Below are 14,594 nucleotides of genomic sequence, written 5' to 3'. Positions count from 1 at the left end.
CTTCTTTGAGGTCTCCTTATTATAGGTATGTAGGATCTTTGCTTAGCTTTATTGTCACTTTCATTCTGATATTTTCACCTTCATTTCTTTTTCTTTCTTTCTTTCTTTCTTTCTTTTTTTTTTTCAGATTTTAAGTAATCTCTACACCCAATGTGGGGCTCGAACTTACAACCCTGAGATCAAGAGTCGCATACCCTACTGACTAAGCCAGTCAGGTTTTCTCACCTTCATTTCTTTCGATTAAAAATTTATTTGCACATTCTTTATCTCTTAGGCATTATCTGTTGTGTATTGAATCTCATGACTGTTCTTGGTTAGGTTTCCTTTCTGAAATAATTTTTTTCTTTTACTTCAAATTCTTTCCTATTTTTAGCACCTGATTTCTGAGTTTTTCTAATTCTGATTTAGAATGTTATTCACATTTTCTTGGATATAATCTTTATCTGTCTTGTAGGTATGGCTTTTTGGTGGCAAGCTTTTAGTGTCAACATTCTGCTCCTTATTTTCCCATTTCTTATGGCATGTAATTTGATCTCAACCCTTTTCTGTTGTTCATTTACATTTCCTGAACTTTTTGGAGCAAGGGATTGGTCAGGATAGTATTTCTGGCTTTACCACCCTATACCCCTCTTCTTCTGTGGAGTTTTACAAAATGATAAGAAGTATTTAGCTTTCTGTGTTCTGAGATCAGTCTCTGTTTCATTAACCCACTTTTGTCTGGACCCTCCTTTTCTTTGCTTCGTTGTGCCTGTCTTGCTCAGTTGGGATTCTTCTCCCCCAAGTTCTTTTCAGTGCAGGGCTGTGCCCAGAAAGGGAGACTTCAGTCCTTAGTTTTCAAGTCTAGAGCCTTATCATGCCTTACAGTGTTGGTGTATACAAAAAGATCTTTCCATTTGTAGCTATTTGCAAATTGCCTTTCTAAACTCGAGTGATTTATGATTTGGGGTTTTTCTGGCCGCAAGTCCTTCAATTACCTACTGATTTATTTCTGCTTTTCTGTTTCCTTCTGTATACATGCTGATACCATGTGAGTCCTATACTTGACAATTTGACCCAGATTCTGCGTGTATTTGAGAATTCGTGGGGATACCTTGTCACTCAATCTTGTAAATTTTGTCCATGGGGTTTTGGTTTGGGTGTCCTGGTGACTGTGTATGTGTGTGTGTCTGTGTGTGTGTGTGTGTGTGTGTGTGTGTGTCGGGGGAGATTATAGGACATTAAAAACTTAATTGAGAACTTTTATTCAAGAGAAAGACAACCCAAGTAGACTAGTTAGGAGGCTATTGTGGTGATCCAGGTGAGAGGATGGTGGTGTAGTCTAGGATAATGGCAGTGGAGCCAGAAGGTGTGAATCCTATTTTTGGTGACTTGTTGGACGTCAAAGAGTGAGAGACTGAGCAGACATGGCAGATCTCCTAAGACTGGGGTTCTTACAACTGTTTGGATGGTGGTGCTTTTTCCTAATATTGGGAATATTCATGGAAGAGTAGTTTTTTGGGGGAACGTTTTTTGGGGAGGGGAGGAGTAAAGGGAGGAGAGGGATCAGCTATTATGGTATTTGTAAGCATGCTAAATGTGAGGCCTTGCAACAGTCTGTCCTCTACCCCCAAATACACATATAGACATATTTCATTTCTTCAGGGAGCTGTTTCCTGATTCCCTAATCATGTCTCCTTCCAATACTGAACTTTATTTATTTTCTTATCTTAACATTTAACACATTTATATTACGCTTATTACTAATGTGTTTTTCACTAGACCAACTGTTGGCAAACTTTCTCTTAAAGGGACAGAAGGTAAATATTTTAGGTTTTGGGAGCCCAGAGACAAAAATAAGGATATTACATGGATACTTAATAGTATTTATAATATAACCAGCTAAAAGTGTAAAAACCATTCCTGTTCATTCCTACAGAAAACAGCCCATAAGATTTGGGCCACAGGCTGCGGTTTGCTGACATTTTACTAGACTGTAAATTCTATACTTGTCTCTCAGTTGTAGGCATAGTGCCTGGTGCATTTTAGATGTATTCAGTAAATTTTTGTTGAGTGAGTGAATATAGTACTTACAGATTTGGAGCTCAGGCAAGAAGACTGAACTAAAGATAGGTATTTGAGAATGGTCATCAAATAGTAATTGAAGACATGAGAGTAGATGAGATCACTTGGGAAGAATGTTAGGGAGGAGAGGGCCCAAGATGGAGCCTTTTTCTGTAATTCAAACAGAGAAGAGAATAAGTCATGACTAACTCAGTGGTACTTTTATCAGATACATAGTAGTCAGTACTTGTTGTTGATTGACCTAAGTCATTTGGCTATTTTACACGCATATGGTACTTTTGGGTGAGTAGGAGGCCTTTAACTATTAGAGATAGGTATTTTTTCCTTAGGAATTTTACTACCAGTGAGTTATGTTATAATGAGCTTTAGAATTCTGCCACTTATACAAGCATGTGTTAGCAAGCAGTTACCACCTTGTAATAAAACTTGAACTATAAGCATATACCACAAAGAACTGATTAGGATTAGATGACAAAATCCTCCAAGAAAGGGTGAGATACAGGATCAAAGGGAGGCCTAGACTCAAAAACTTCTCTGAAGACAGACTGCTGGACTTGCCAGATTCTTAAACTGCAAACAGATAAGAATCAAGACACATGTACAATATTCCTAGTCAATCTGTATATCTTGCACAGTTCCATTTCAGCAAGAAAAAAAGTTATTTCCAATATCTCTTATACTAATTAACAAACCATTGTCTAAATTCAGATGTTGGTATTTGAAGCACTTACTTAACTGGGAGCTAACTTCTGATATGGATGCTTCAAATGCTAACTAACTTACTTTGAAGTGTGGATTCCTAATTTAGGGAACTTTAGAAGTTGACTCACCACTCCTATTGATGCTGAAGTATTTTAGTGTGAATTACAGGATAGCATTAACTTGATCATATTTTGTAAGGGATATGTTGCCTGATCTTTTTTGTTGTGTGCCTATCATCTTATTAACAGTCCATAAATAATTAAATGTAGTAGTTATTGCAATGAAAATATTTTTCCTTCTCAGTTCTAGTAACAGTTGGATTAGATAGTCATATAGGCAAATTTTAACTGTAGTGCGGTTCTAATCTTCAAGTGAATCAAGACAGTTTAGAGTTATCAAAATAATATTGGTATTTGAAAATTGCTCAACATTTATTACCATTCTATATGATGAATTTTACATGAAGCAGTCTGTATTCATCATATTAAAGTCAAAACACAGAAACATAGAATTAGATTCAAGGTTCTGTCTTTCTACTCTTGAACCCTACTAGAGATAATAGTTTTATCAGTGCATCATTTCTTCACATTAAATGAATGCTACTAATTTGAATTTTGTTTGGCAGTTTTGTTTACATTTAATATATATATTTAAGCATAAGTTATATCTAGATTAATATTTCAGTATATTTTACCAAGTTTATAATTTGATTTTTGTGGGATTTTTTTTCCTAAGAGAATTAATTTATCACTGCAGTTTAGGAAAACTTGACAGAGATACCATAGCAAAAGAATTATTAAATAAAATAGTAGCATACTGAATCTGGCAATATATTAAAATAATAATATACCATGACCATGTAACCTTAATGTAGCCTTAAATCCAAAAACGTAAGTACCATACTTATATGTGTAATAAGATAATCCATCATATCAGTACATCAAGGGGAGAGGGAATATCTAACCATTTCCGTCATTCCTGATAAGACCATGCCTGATAGAGCCTCTCAGTAAACTTAGAAGGATACTTTGCCTTTTGATACAAAATAGCTATCCCAAATTTATTTTCCTTTTCGTGTGGTTTTAAGGCCATGACAATAAGTTATTTACTTTTTTAAAATGTGAATCATTTGAGATAGATAATCATTGGTTGCAAACCTCAAAAACCAACTCTGGCCAACTTAAACAAAACCATAATTTATTGGAAGGATATAGGTAGTTCATAGAATGAATAGGGACACCTGAGAACTGGGAATAGAGCAACTCCAGGGTATAGGTATTATTCACTATCTTGTCCAGATATTTCCTTTGGAAATTAATGTGCTACCCTTCTTTTATTTTCCTTTCTACTTTGCTCAAGGTTCAGGGGGAGAAAGTTCTGCTGGCATGGTTTCGGTCTCATGCCCTGTTCAAAACTAGGAGAGAATGAGATACTTTAATAAGAGTTCGATCAGGGCAGTCCACAGCGGAAGGCATATAATTCCCCAAAGAAACCTGGGTGCAGTTAGGAAAGGGGAATGGATTCTAGGCAGCCAAGTCCCACCTCCCACTCCCCACAAAATTAACCAACAGATATCCAGTAAAATAGACAGGAGTTTCGGCTTTTTAAACTCCATGGTTGATTTAAAATCTAAAACTGACCAGTCCTTAATCCTTAACAATAAATTACTTCTAAAAAATTTTTAAATATTAAACGCCTTAGACCTTAATTTATCTACTAGCAGTATTAATATTCAGTACTTATGTATTCTTTATTTTTCCTTTTAGACAATGCGAAGACACCGGAATGAAGTGACAGTTGAACTGCGAAAGGTAAGGGTGATTACATTTAAGAGAAGGTAATTAGGAGGTTTTTCTGATTTTAAAATTCTGTATAACTTGAATAATGAAAATACTGTAGCAAATTAGTGGTCATCCCTAAATCACACAGCATAAAAATATATCATTAAATAGTTAATAATGGTATATACTTACAACAGCTTTTATTTATTGAGGTACTGCATACTGTGTGAAGTATTTTAGTGCCAGCATTGAAATTCTCACATCTGATGAAATTAGATACTCTTCTGTTTTGTTTTGTTTCTTAATATCTCTTTCTTTGGGCTAGAAAGGATTCCTCCACCTTCTTCACGTAAAAGTTACACGTACTTGTTAAAGATACTTTAGAAAAATAAAAGTAAAATAACCTTTTATCTTACCAATTAAATGAAACTGCTGTTAAAATTTATTGTATTTTCTTTTGGGTTTTTTTTTGAGGACTTTAGAGTTAACCTTCATGAGATTCTGTATTCATGCAAGTTCATTTTATTTGAAGCAAATATTTTAATTGCCAATCAAGAAAATACACATAACTAATTCTCTATATTACATGACCATTAAAAAAACAGATTTTGAAATTTATTTCCAAATCTTTGTGTTCATCTTAGGTTAGATCCTTTTCTTGATCTTAATTCACTCCTGAAATTCCTATATTAAATTACCATCTTGAAACTTTTCAGTTTTAGAGAGAAGGAAGGTCTTGATTCTGAGAGTAACACTCTCCCTGTTACTAAAACTATAAATAGACCTGTGCGTTTATTTATTTAGTAAGTATTTATTAAATACCTACTTTGGGTCATGAATTTTTACCCAGCATCAATATTATGCTCATTGGTATAGTATATAGTTCCTGAAATTGATTTTCCTATACTCCCTATGTACCCCCCCCCGCAGTCTTTAGTACAATTGAAAAATGCTTGCTAATTCCAGTGTTCTTTCAACTCCTTAATCTCTTCAAAGATACTTACAGATTAACAACAGTGATTTGGCAATCATATTTTCAAGTTTTTTCAGATCCTTGGTTCATTTGGACCAGAGACGTAAACTAAGCCTTAGCTTAATAAAGAGAGTGAGGTGAGCTCCTTGCCAATCTTAACACTCGGACCTAGCTTCTTTTTTTTCTTTTTAACTTTTATTAGCATATAACATACATAGAAAAAGGTCAACACATCTTAAGTGTTACAGCTTGATGAATTTTCACAAAGTGAACACATCTGTATAATAAGCTCCTAGATCAAGAAAGAGAACATTACCTGTATTCTAAGGCTCCTTCCCAGTTACTCCTTTCCCCCAAGGGTAACCATTATCTCGGTTTTTAATATTATAGATTATTTTGCATAGTTTGAACTTTATATAAATAGAACAGTAAGTGTCCTTCTGTGTCTAGTTTTTTACATTCATCATGTAAAGCTCATTCTCCTCAATAGAGACAGTAGGAGTAAAACATCTGTAACATTATACCAGCTATCCGCAGATGTGGGCCTTTACTTTTCCCTACATTTCATGCTTGGAAAACAACTCTAAAACTTCTGTGTTGGTCCTGGTGTTATTCAGAATCCTCCTCTTATTTTAAGCTTTCTAGCTCTTCTAATATGCTTATAAATTCAGGCTATTCATTTGTATTTATATTTGGCTATTTGTTCCTCCATTTATAGTTGTGCTGTCTTCTGTACTTAATTTATAGAATTAAAATTTCTTGCTTGTCGGAGTACATCTTTTTAAATATCCATTTTGGTTACCTTAGAGTCCTCTTCGCTCTTCTTTTTCTTCCTAGATAACATTATTTTCATTTCAGTCACTAGAATTAGTTCCTAGAAATCCTTATAGAAGGATCAAAAATGAAATTAAAGAAATCTCAAGAAATTCCTTACTTCACACTTCAGAATTCCCTGGTTAAGCAGCAGAATGTGAACCATTCCTGAAGCAAAGCCTAAACTTCAAACCAAGCTTAATTGATTTTGATATGATTGTACAGAGGTGTGGAGAGCCCTTCAAGAGAAGATTCCTTTACTCTTTATAGTCAGTGTCTGTCTCTACTTCTAGTCTTGCTGTCTTTGTAGCTCCATTGAGGAAAAAATCCCAGCATTGTTGTTAATGATATTGAGATTCTTGAAAAATACAAGAAAGCTAGTTTCCAGAGTTTCATAGATTAGCTCTACCCATTTGCATTAGATTGTAATCTTTTAAAGTGAGGGTGATAACCACACTCCCCCACCCCAGGTACTCTCAAGTCACTCTCCCAGCCTATCCCTAAATGCCTAGTCAAGTTCTGGACCAATAGTTGGTACTTATTAAATGCTAATATTCAAGAATTAAATTGATTATGATATCTTAAAATTTTCTGTATATTTAAATCATTTATTGAACTTTTAAAAAATCATTTATTGAACTTTTAAGACAAATACGATAGAGACAAAGCAGTACTATTCAAAAGTCCTAATCTGTGCCAAATTAGGGAGCTTATGTCAAAATATTAAACAAGGGACTGCTTCTTTTACCAAAAAATCCTTCTGCCTAAATAAATAAATAATGGAACTAAACAATGTGTTTAGTTTCATAGTTGATTTCTGGCACAAGCTTCGTATCTTGTAGCAGACCTGTAACAAATTGAGAAATTTTAGCCAGTTCAGGGATCATACTTTGAATAACACAGTATCTGCTCTGTCAAATTAAGAATGAAATCTAATTATTAATGTGTACTGTTTTTACTGGCCTCACATTCTTTTTTTTTTTTTTGAACTTTTTTGTCTTCTTTTACCTCCTTGATATCTTACTTTCCTATTTAAGTAAGTACTTTTGTATCAACACTTACACAGAAGTCTGTACTTCTGTTTTATATCATGTTGTAAACAGAGTTACATAGGAGTTAAATAACTTGCCTAAAATCACACAGCTGATAACGCCTCTCAAGGTAAATGTTTGTTGAGTGAATAATGCCTCATTCATGAGTTGAAAATCAGTCCAAAACCTGCCACTGGCATTTTTAACTTTAGCACATTATATTAAACTTTATATAATCTTCTCTTGGTGATTGATCAGTCAGATATTCCATTAGGATTTTATTGTCATTAGATCTGGGGGTAGGGTTGGTTAAGTTCTTACATAATGAAAAACACCACCAAAATGCCCTACTTGACTAATCAGATACAGTATAATTGTTTTAATTGTTTGGCCTTGTAGTAAAATATCTTTTTTAAAATAGCCTGAATTCCCCTATATCAACAAGATAATAAAGAAAATTCATACCATATTCATTAATACAGAAACAAAATCCAGCACTCATCCTGATAAAACTCTAAATAAATTACAGATAGAACTTGCTCAACTTGATAAAGAACATCTGCAAAAACCTGCAGCTAACATCATAATTAATGGTGAACATTAAGTGAAAGCCGAATGCTTTTCCCCTAGGATCTGAGAACAAGGCAAGGGTGTCTGCTCTTATTGCTCTTATTTAATACAGTTCTGGCAATTCTAACCAGTGCCATAAGTCAAGAAGAATAAATAAAAGGCATTTAGTTTAGAAAGGGAAAAATAAAATTGTCCCTTTTTGCAGATGACGTGAATGTCTATGTAGAAAATCCTAAAGAATCTACAGAAAAGCTCCTCAAATTAGTAAGTTCAGCAAGGTCACAGAATACAAGATTAACACATAAAAGTCAATGGCTTATGTATGCTAACAGTGAACATGCAGAAATCAAAATTGTAAGTACAATACCATTTTTTAAGATTTTATTTATTTTTTAAATTAATTTAAATTCAGTTAATAAACATATAATGTATTATTGGTTTCAGAAGTACGGGTCTGTGATTCATCAGTCTTATATAATACCCAGTGCTCATTACATCACATGCTCTCCTTAATGTCTATCACCCAGTTACCCCATTCTCCCACCTCCCTCCCCTCCAGCAACCCTCAGTTTGTTTCTTATGATTAAGAGTCTCTTATGGTTTCTCTCCCTCTCTGGTTTTGTCTTGTTTTATTTTTTCCTCTCTTCCCCTGTGATCCTCTCTTTTGTTTCTTAAATTCCACATATGAGTGAGATCATATGATACTTGTCTTTCTCTGATTGACTTATTTTGCTTAGTATAATACCCTCCAGTTCCATCCACGTCGTTGCAAATGGCAAGATCTCATTCCTTTTGATGGCTGCATAATATTACATTGTATATATATACCACATCTTCTTTATCCATTCATCTGTCGATGGACATCTTGGCTCTTTCCACAGTTTGGCTATTGTGGACATTGCTGCTATAAACATCGGGGTGCACGTACCCCTTCAGATCCCTACATTTGTATCTTTGGGGTAAATACCCAGTAGTGCAATTGCTGGATCGTAGGGTAGCTCTATTTTCAACTTTTTGAAGAACCTCCATGCTGTTTTCCAGAGTGGCTGCACCAGCTTGCATTCCCACCAACAGTGTAGGAGGGTTCCCCTTTCTCCGCATCCCCGCCAACATCTGTCATTTCCTGACTTGTTAATTTTAGCCATTCTGACTGGTGTGAGGTGATATCTCATTGAGGTTTTGATTTGTATTTCCCTGATGCCAAGTGATGCTGAGCATTTTTTCATGTGTCTGTTGGTCATTTGTATGTCTTCTTTGGAGAAATGCCTGTTCATGTCTTCTGCCCATTTCTTAACTGGATTATTTGTACTTTGGGTGTTGAGTTTGATAAGTTCTTTATAGATTTTGGATCCTAGCCCTTTATCTGATATGTCATTTGCAAATATCTTCTCCCATTCTGTCAGTTGTCTTTTGGTTTTGTTGACTGTTTCCTTTGCTGTGCAAAAGCTTTTTATCTTGATGAAGTCCCAGTATTTCATTTTTGCCTTTCTTTCCCTTGCCTTTGGAGACATGTCTAGCAAGAAGTTGCTGCGGCTGAGGTCGAAGAGGTTGCTGCCTGTGTTCTTCTCTAGGATTTTGATGGATTCCTGTCTTACATTTAGGTCTTTCATACATTTTGAGTCTATTTTTGTGTGTGGTATAAGGAAATGGTCCAGTTTCATTATTCTACTTGTGGCTGTCCAATTTTCCCAGCACCATTTATTGAAGAGACTGTCCTTTTTCCATTGGATATTCTTTCCTGCTTTGTCGAAGATTAGTTGACCATAGAGATGCAGGTCCATTTTTGGGTTCTCTATTCTGTTCCATTGGCCTATGTGTCTGTTTTTGTGCCAGTGCTATCCTGTCTTGATGATTACAGCTTTGTAATAGAGCTTGAAGTTGGGCATTGTGATGCCACCAGTTTTGGTTTTCTTTTTCAACATTCCTTTGGCTATTTGGGGTCTTTTCTGGTTCCATACAAATTTTAGGATTATTTGTTACATATCTGTGAAAAAAAGTTGATGGTATTTTGATAGGGATTCCATTGAATGTGTAGATTGCTTTAGGTAGCATAGACATTTTAACAATATTTATTCTTCCAATCCATGAGCAGGGTATGTTTTTCCATTTCCTTATGCCTTCCTCAATTTCTTTCATGAGTGTTCTATAGTTTTCTGAGTGCAGATCCTTTTTCACTGGGGTCATTTTTGCCATTTTAGTATTTTGTTTCTCACTCATTTATTCTTCTTTGGACAGAATGATAAGATGGAAAAATTCACATCAAAAAAGAGAACAAGAGGCTGCACTGACTGCCAGGGACCTAATCAGTATGGACATAAATGTCAGAACTAGAGTTCAGAATAACAATTATAAAGATACTAGCTGGGCTTGAAAAAAAAAAAAACATAGAAAACACTAGAGAATCCCTTTCTGGAGAAATAAAAACTAAAATCTATCCAAGTTGAAATCAAAAAGGCTATTAATAAGATGCAGTCAAAAATGGAGGCCCTAACTGCTAGGATAAATAAGGCAGAAGAGAGAATTAGTGATATAGAAGACCAAATGATGGAGAATAAAGAAGGTGAGGAAAAGAGAGATAAACAAGTACTGGATCACAAAGGGAGAATTCGAGAGATAAGTGATAGTCTCAAGGTGAACAATATTAGAATAATTGGGATCCTAGAAGAAGAGGAAAGAGAGGGGGGAGAAGGTATATTGGAGCAAATTATAGCGGAAAACTTCCCTAATCTAGGGAAGGAAACAGGCATCAAAATCCAGGAGGCACAGAGAATCCCCCTCAAAGTGAATAAAAATAGGTTAACACCCTGACATATAATAGTGAAACTTGAAAATCTCAGAGACAAAGAGAAAATCCTGAAAGCACCTCAGGACAAGAGGTCTGTAACCTACGAGGGTAGAAACATTAGATTGGCAACAGACCTATCCACAGAGACCTGGCCAGCCAGAAAGGACTGGCATCATACATTCAGGGTGCGAAATGAGAAAAATGTGCAGCCAAGGATACTTTATCCAGCTAGGATGTCATTCAAAATAGAAGGAGTGATAAAAAGCTCTCAGGACAAACAAACCAAAAGAATTTGTGATCACCAAACCAGCCCTACAGGAAGTATTAAAGGGGATCCTTTAAGCAAAGAGAGAGCCCAAAAGTAACGTAGACCAAAAAGGAACAGAGACAATCTACAGAAACAGTCACTTTACAGGTAATACAATGGCACTAAATTCGTATCTTTCAATAGTTACTCTGTAAATGGGCTAAATGCCCCAGTCAAAACACACAGAATATCAGATTGGATGAAAAAGCAAGACCCATTGATATGCTGTCTGCAAAAGACTCATTTTAGACCCAAAGACACCTCCAGATTAAAGTGAGGGATGGAAAACCATTTATCATGCTAATGGGCATCAAAAGAAAGCTGGGGTAGCAATCTTCATATCAGACAAATTAGATTTTAAACCAAAGACTGTAATAAGAGATGAAGAAGGATACTATATCATAAAGGTTCTATCCAACAAGAAGATCTAACAATTTTAAATATCTATGCCCCTACCATGGGAACAGCCAATTGTATAAGCCAATTAATAACAAAATCAAAGAAACAAATTGACAGTAATGCAATAATAGGGGAATTTAACACCCCCCTCACTGAAATGGACAGATTATCTAAGCAAAATATCAACAAGGAAATAAAGGCTTTGAATGACACACTGGGCCAGATGGACTTCACAGATACAATCAAAGCATTTCATCCCAGCGTAACAGAATACACATTCTTCTCAAGTGCACATGGAACATTCTCCAGAATAGATCACATACTGGGTCACAAATCAGGTCTCAACCAGTACCAAAAGATTGGGATCATTCCCTACATATTTTAGGACCACAGTGCTTTGAAACTGGAATTCAGTCACAAGAGGAAATTTGGAAAGAACTCAAATACATGGAGGCTAAAGAGCATCCTACTAAAGAATGAATGTGGGGGGATGGGTTAGCCTGGTGATGGGTATTAAAGAGGGCATGTATTGAATGGAGCACTGAGTGTTATACGTAAACAGTGAATCATGGAACACTACATCAAAAACTAATGATGTAATGTATGGTGATTAACATAATAAAATTAAAAAGAAAAAGAATGAATGGGTCAACCAGGAAATTAAAGAAGAACTAAAAAATTCATGGGAACAAATGAAAATGAAAACAAATGTTCAAAACCTTTGAGATGCAGCAAAGGCAGTCCTAAGAGGGAAGTATATAGCAATACAAGCCTTTCTCAAGAAACAAGAAAGGTCTCAAATACACAACCTTACCTTACACCTAAAGGAGCTGGAGAAAGAACCCCAAATAAAGCCTAAACCCAGAAGGAGAAGAGAACTAATGAAATAAGAGCAGAAATCAATGAAATAGAAACCAAAAGAACAGTAGAACAGATCAATGAAAGTAGGAGCTGATTCTTTGAAAGAATTAATAAGATCGATAAACCCCTGGCCAGATTTATCAAAAAAGAGAAAGGACCCAAATAAATAAAATGATGGATGAAAGAGGAGAGATCACAACCAACACTGAAGAAATACAGTTGTAGGAAAATATTATGAGCAAAGCCAACAAATTAGGCAATCTGGAAGAAATGGATGCATTCCTAGAGACGTATAAACTTACCAAAACTGAAACAGGAAGAAATGGAAAACCTGAACAGACCCATATCCAGCAAGGAAATTGAAGCAGTAATCAAAAATCTCCCAGGGGCGCCTGGGTGGCTCAGTTGTTGGGCGTCTGCCTTCGGCTCAGGTTGTGATCCCAGGGTCCTGAGATCAAGCCCCACATCAGGCTGCCTGCTCGGCGGGAAGCCTGCTTCTCCCTTTCCCACTCCCTGTGTTGTCTCTCTCTGTCAAGTAAATAAATAAAATCTTAAAAAAAAAAAAAAATACCCCAGCAAATAAGAGCCCAGGGCCAGATGGCTTCCCAGGGGAATTCTACCAAACCTTTAAAGAAGAACCAATACCTATTCTTCTGAAGCTGTTTTAAAAAATAGAAAGGGAAGGAAAACTTCCAAACTCTTCTTATGAGGTCAGCATTACCTTGATCCCCAAACCAGACAAAGACCCCACCAAGAAGGAGAATTATAGACCACTGTCCTGGATGAATATGGATGCCAAAATTCTCACCAAGATACTAACGGGGCTCAGTCTCATGAGCTGAGCCCAAATCAAGAGTCAGACACTTAACCATCTGGTCTACCCATGTGCCCCCAGACAAGCTTATTTTAAAATGTTTATGGAAAGGCACAGGTTCTAGAAGACCTAAAACAATCCTGACAGAGAATAAAAACAGGAGCAATTGCTCTACCCAATATTAAGGCTTATGGAATAGCTACAGCAATGAATACTGCATGGTATTGGCTGAAGGATGGACACCTTGCTCAATGGAACAGAAGATAGAACCCAGAAATAAACCCACACAGATAAACCGAAGTTCCTTTTGGCAGGTGCAAAACTAATTCAATGAAGAATAGCTTCTTTAGCAAATGGTACTAGAGCAATTGGAAATCCATAGGCATAAATAAATAATCTCAACCTCATTCTCATACCTATACAAATATATAAAATGGATCCTACACTTAAATGTAAAAGACAAAAGTATAAAACTTTGGGAGTAGGGGACCATATTGCAACTGGTCCCTGGAATTGAGCTGGATATCTACCAGACCACTCTGAGCAACCACGAAACCAGCCTGAGATGTAAGAAGATCTGGATCTCTACAAACAGAATATCACAGGTGGTTGGTTTGGAGGTACGAAGCGGGGAGCCGTGATTCCGTGGGCAGATATGGAGGATAAATGGCAGCGGGAGGGTGCCTGGCCGTGGGGATCCTGCACCGCCAGTGAGCGACAGCCTCGCACGCTGGGGACGGGGCACAGACTCGCAGACCGGTAGCGGCGGGGAAAGGGCTTTAGGGCAGCCCCCAGGGTGGAAACCTGGAGCAGCGGGGTCGTGCGGGCGAACTGGGAGCGGCTGGTGGTTTTAGAAGCACAAAGGGCAGAGACGAGCTCCGACCTGGAGGCAGGACTGGGAGCACTGCGGAGGGGCGCACAACCCAGGCCGCTGCAGTTCATAGCACCACGGACAAAAACGGAGATAGTGTGGCCTGGAGAGCTCACTGAAGAACAACAGACTGCAGTCTCTCTGCTCTGAGGCAGAGGGTTGGAAATGGTCTCTTCTGCTCTGACTCGTGGAAGAGACGCGGAAAGACGCCAGGGAAAGCCACCAGAGAATAAAAGCCCCTAAAACTGATTCCCGCTGAGCCCATCCCCCGCCACAGGGGCGCAGGGCAACTCCGCCCGAACAGGGTTGCCTGAGTAACAGCGTGGCAGGCCCCTCCCCCAGAAGACAGGCTGGGAAAACAAGAGGCCAGCAACCCTAAGGTCCCAAGAAAACAGGTGCATCTTGCTTGAGTTCTGGTCAATAATTTGGACTCTATACATTCCCTCATACACCCATCAACAGAATGACTAGGAGGAGGAGCCCCCCAAATAGAAAAGACTCAGAGATTATGACTTATGCTGCAGATTTACAAATGGATACAGATATAACCAAGATGTCAGAGATGGAATTCAGGCTAGCAATTGTGAAGACAATGGCTAGAATGGAGAAATCAATTAATGGCAACA

At 37.1% G+C, this 14,594-nt stretch overlaps 1 protein-coding gene across 1 annotated transcript in view; it reads left to right on the top strand.

The window, feature by feature from the left end:
* The window catches only part of KPNA3 (karyopherin subunit alpha 3), a 108,087-nt gene that overhangs the window by 47,442 nt on the left and 46,051 nt on the right, over nucleotides 1-14,594 (top strand). Inside the window, exon 2 of the mRNA XM_032403071.1 lies at nucleotides 4,530-4,574. Coding sequence (XP_032258962.1) covers nucleotides 4,530-4,574 — 45 coding nt within the window. The remainder of the gene's footprint in view (nucleotides 1-4,529; nucleotides 4,575-14,594) is intronic.

This window comes from Phoca vitulina, unplaced genomic scaffold, assembly GCF_004348235.1.
Source record: "Phoca vitulina isolate PV1807 unplaced genomic scaffold, GSC_HSeal_1.0 scaffold5, whole genome shotgun sequence".
Classification (NCBI taxonomy): domain Eukaryota; kingdom Metazoa; phylum Chordata; class Mammalia; order Carnivora; family Phocidae; genus Phoca; species Phoca vitulina.
The sequence above is the reverse complement of the archived record's forward strand: the minus strand, read 5'-3'. Positions and strand labels throughout refer to the sequence as shown.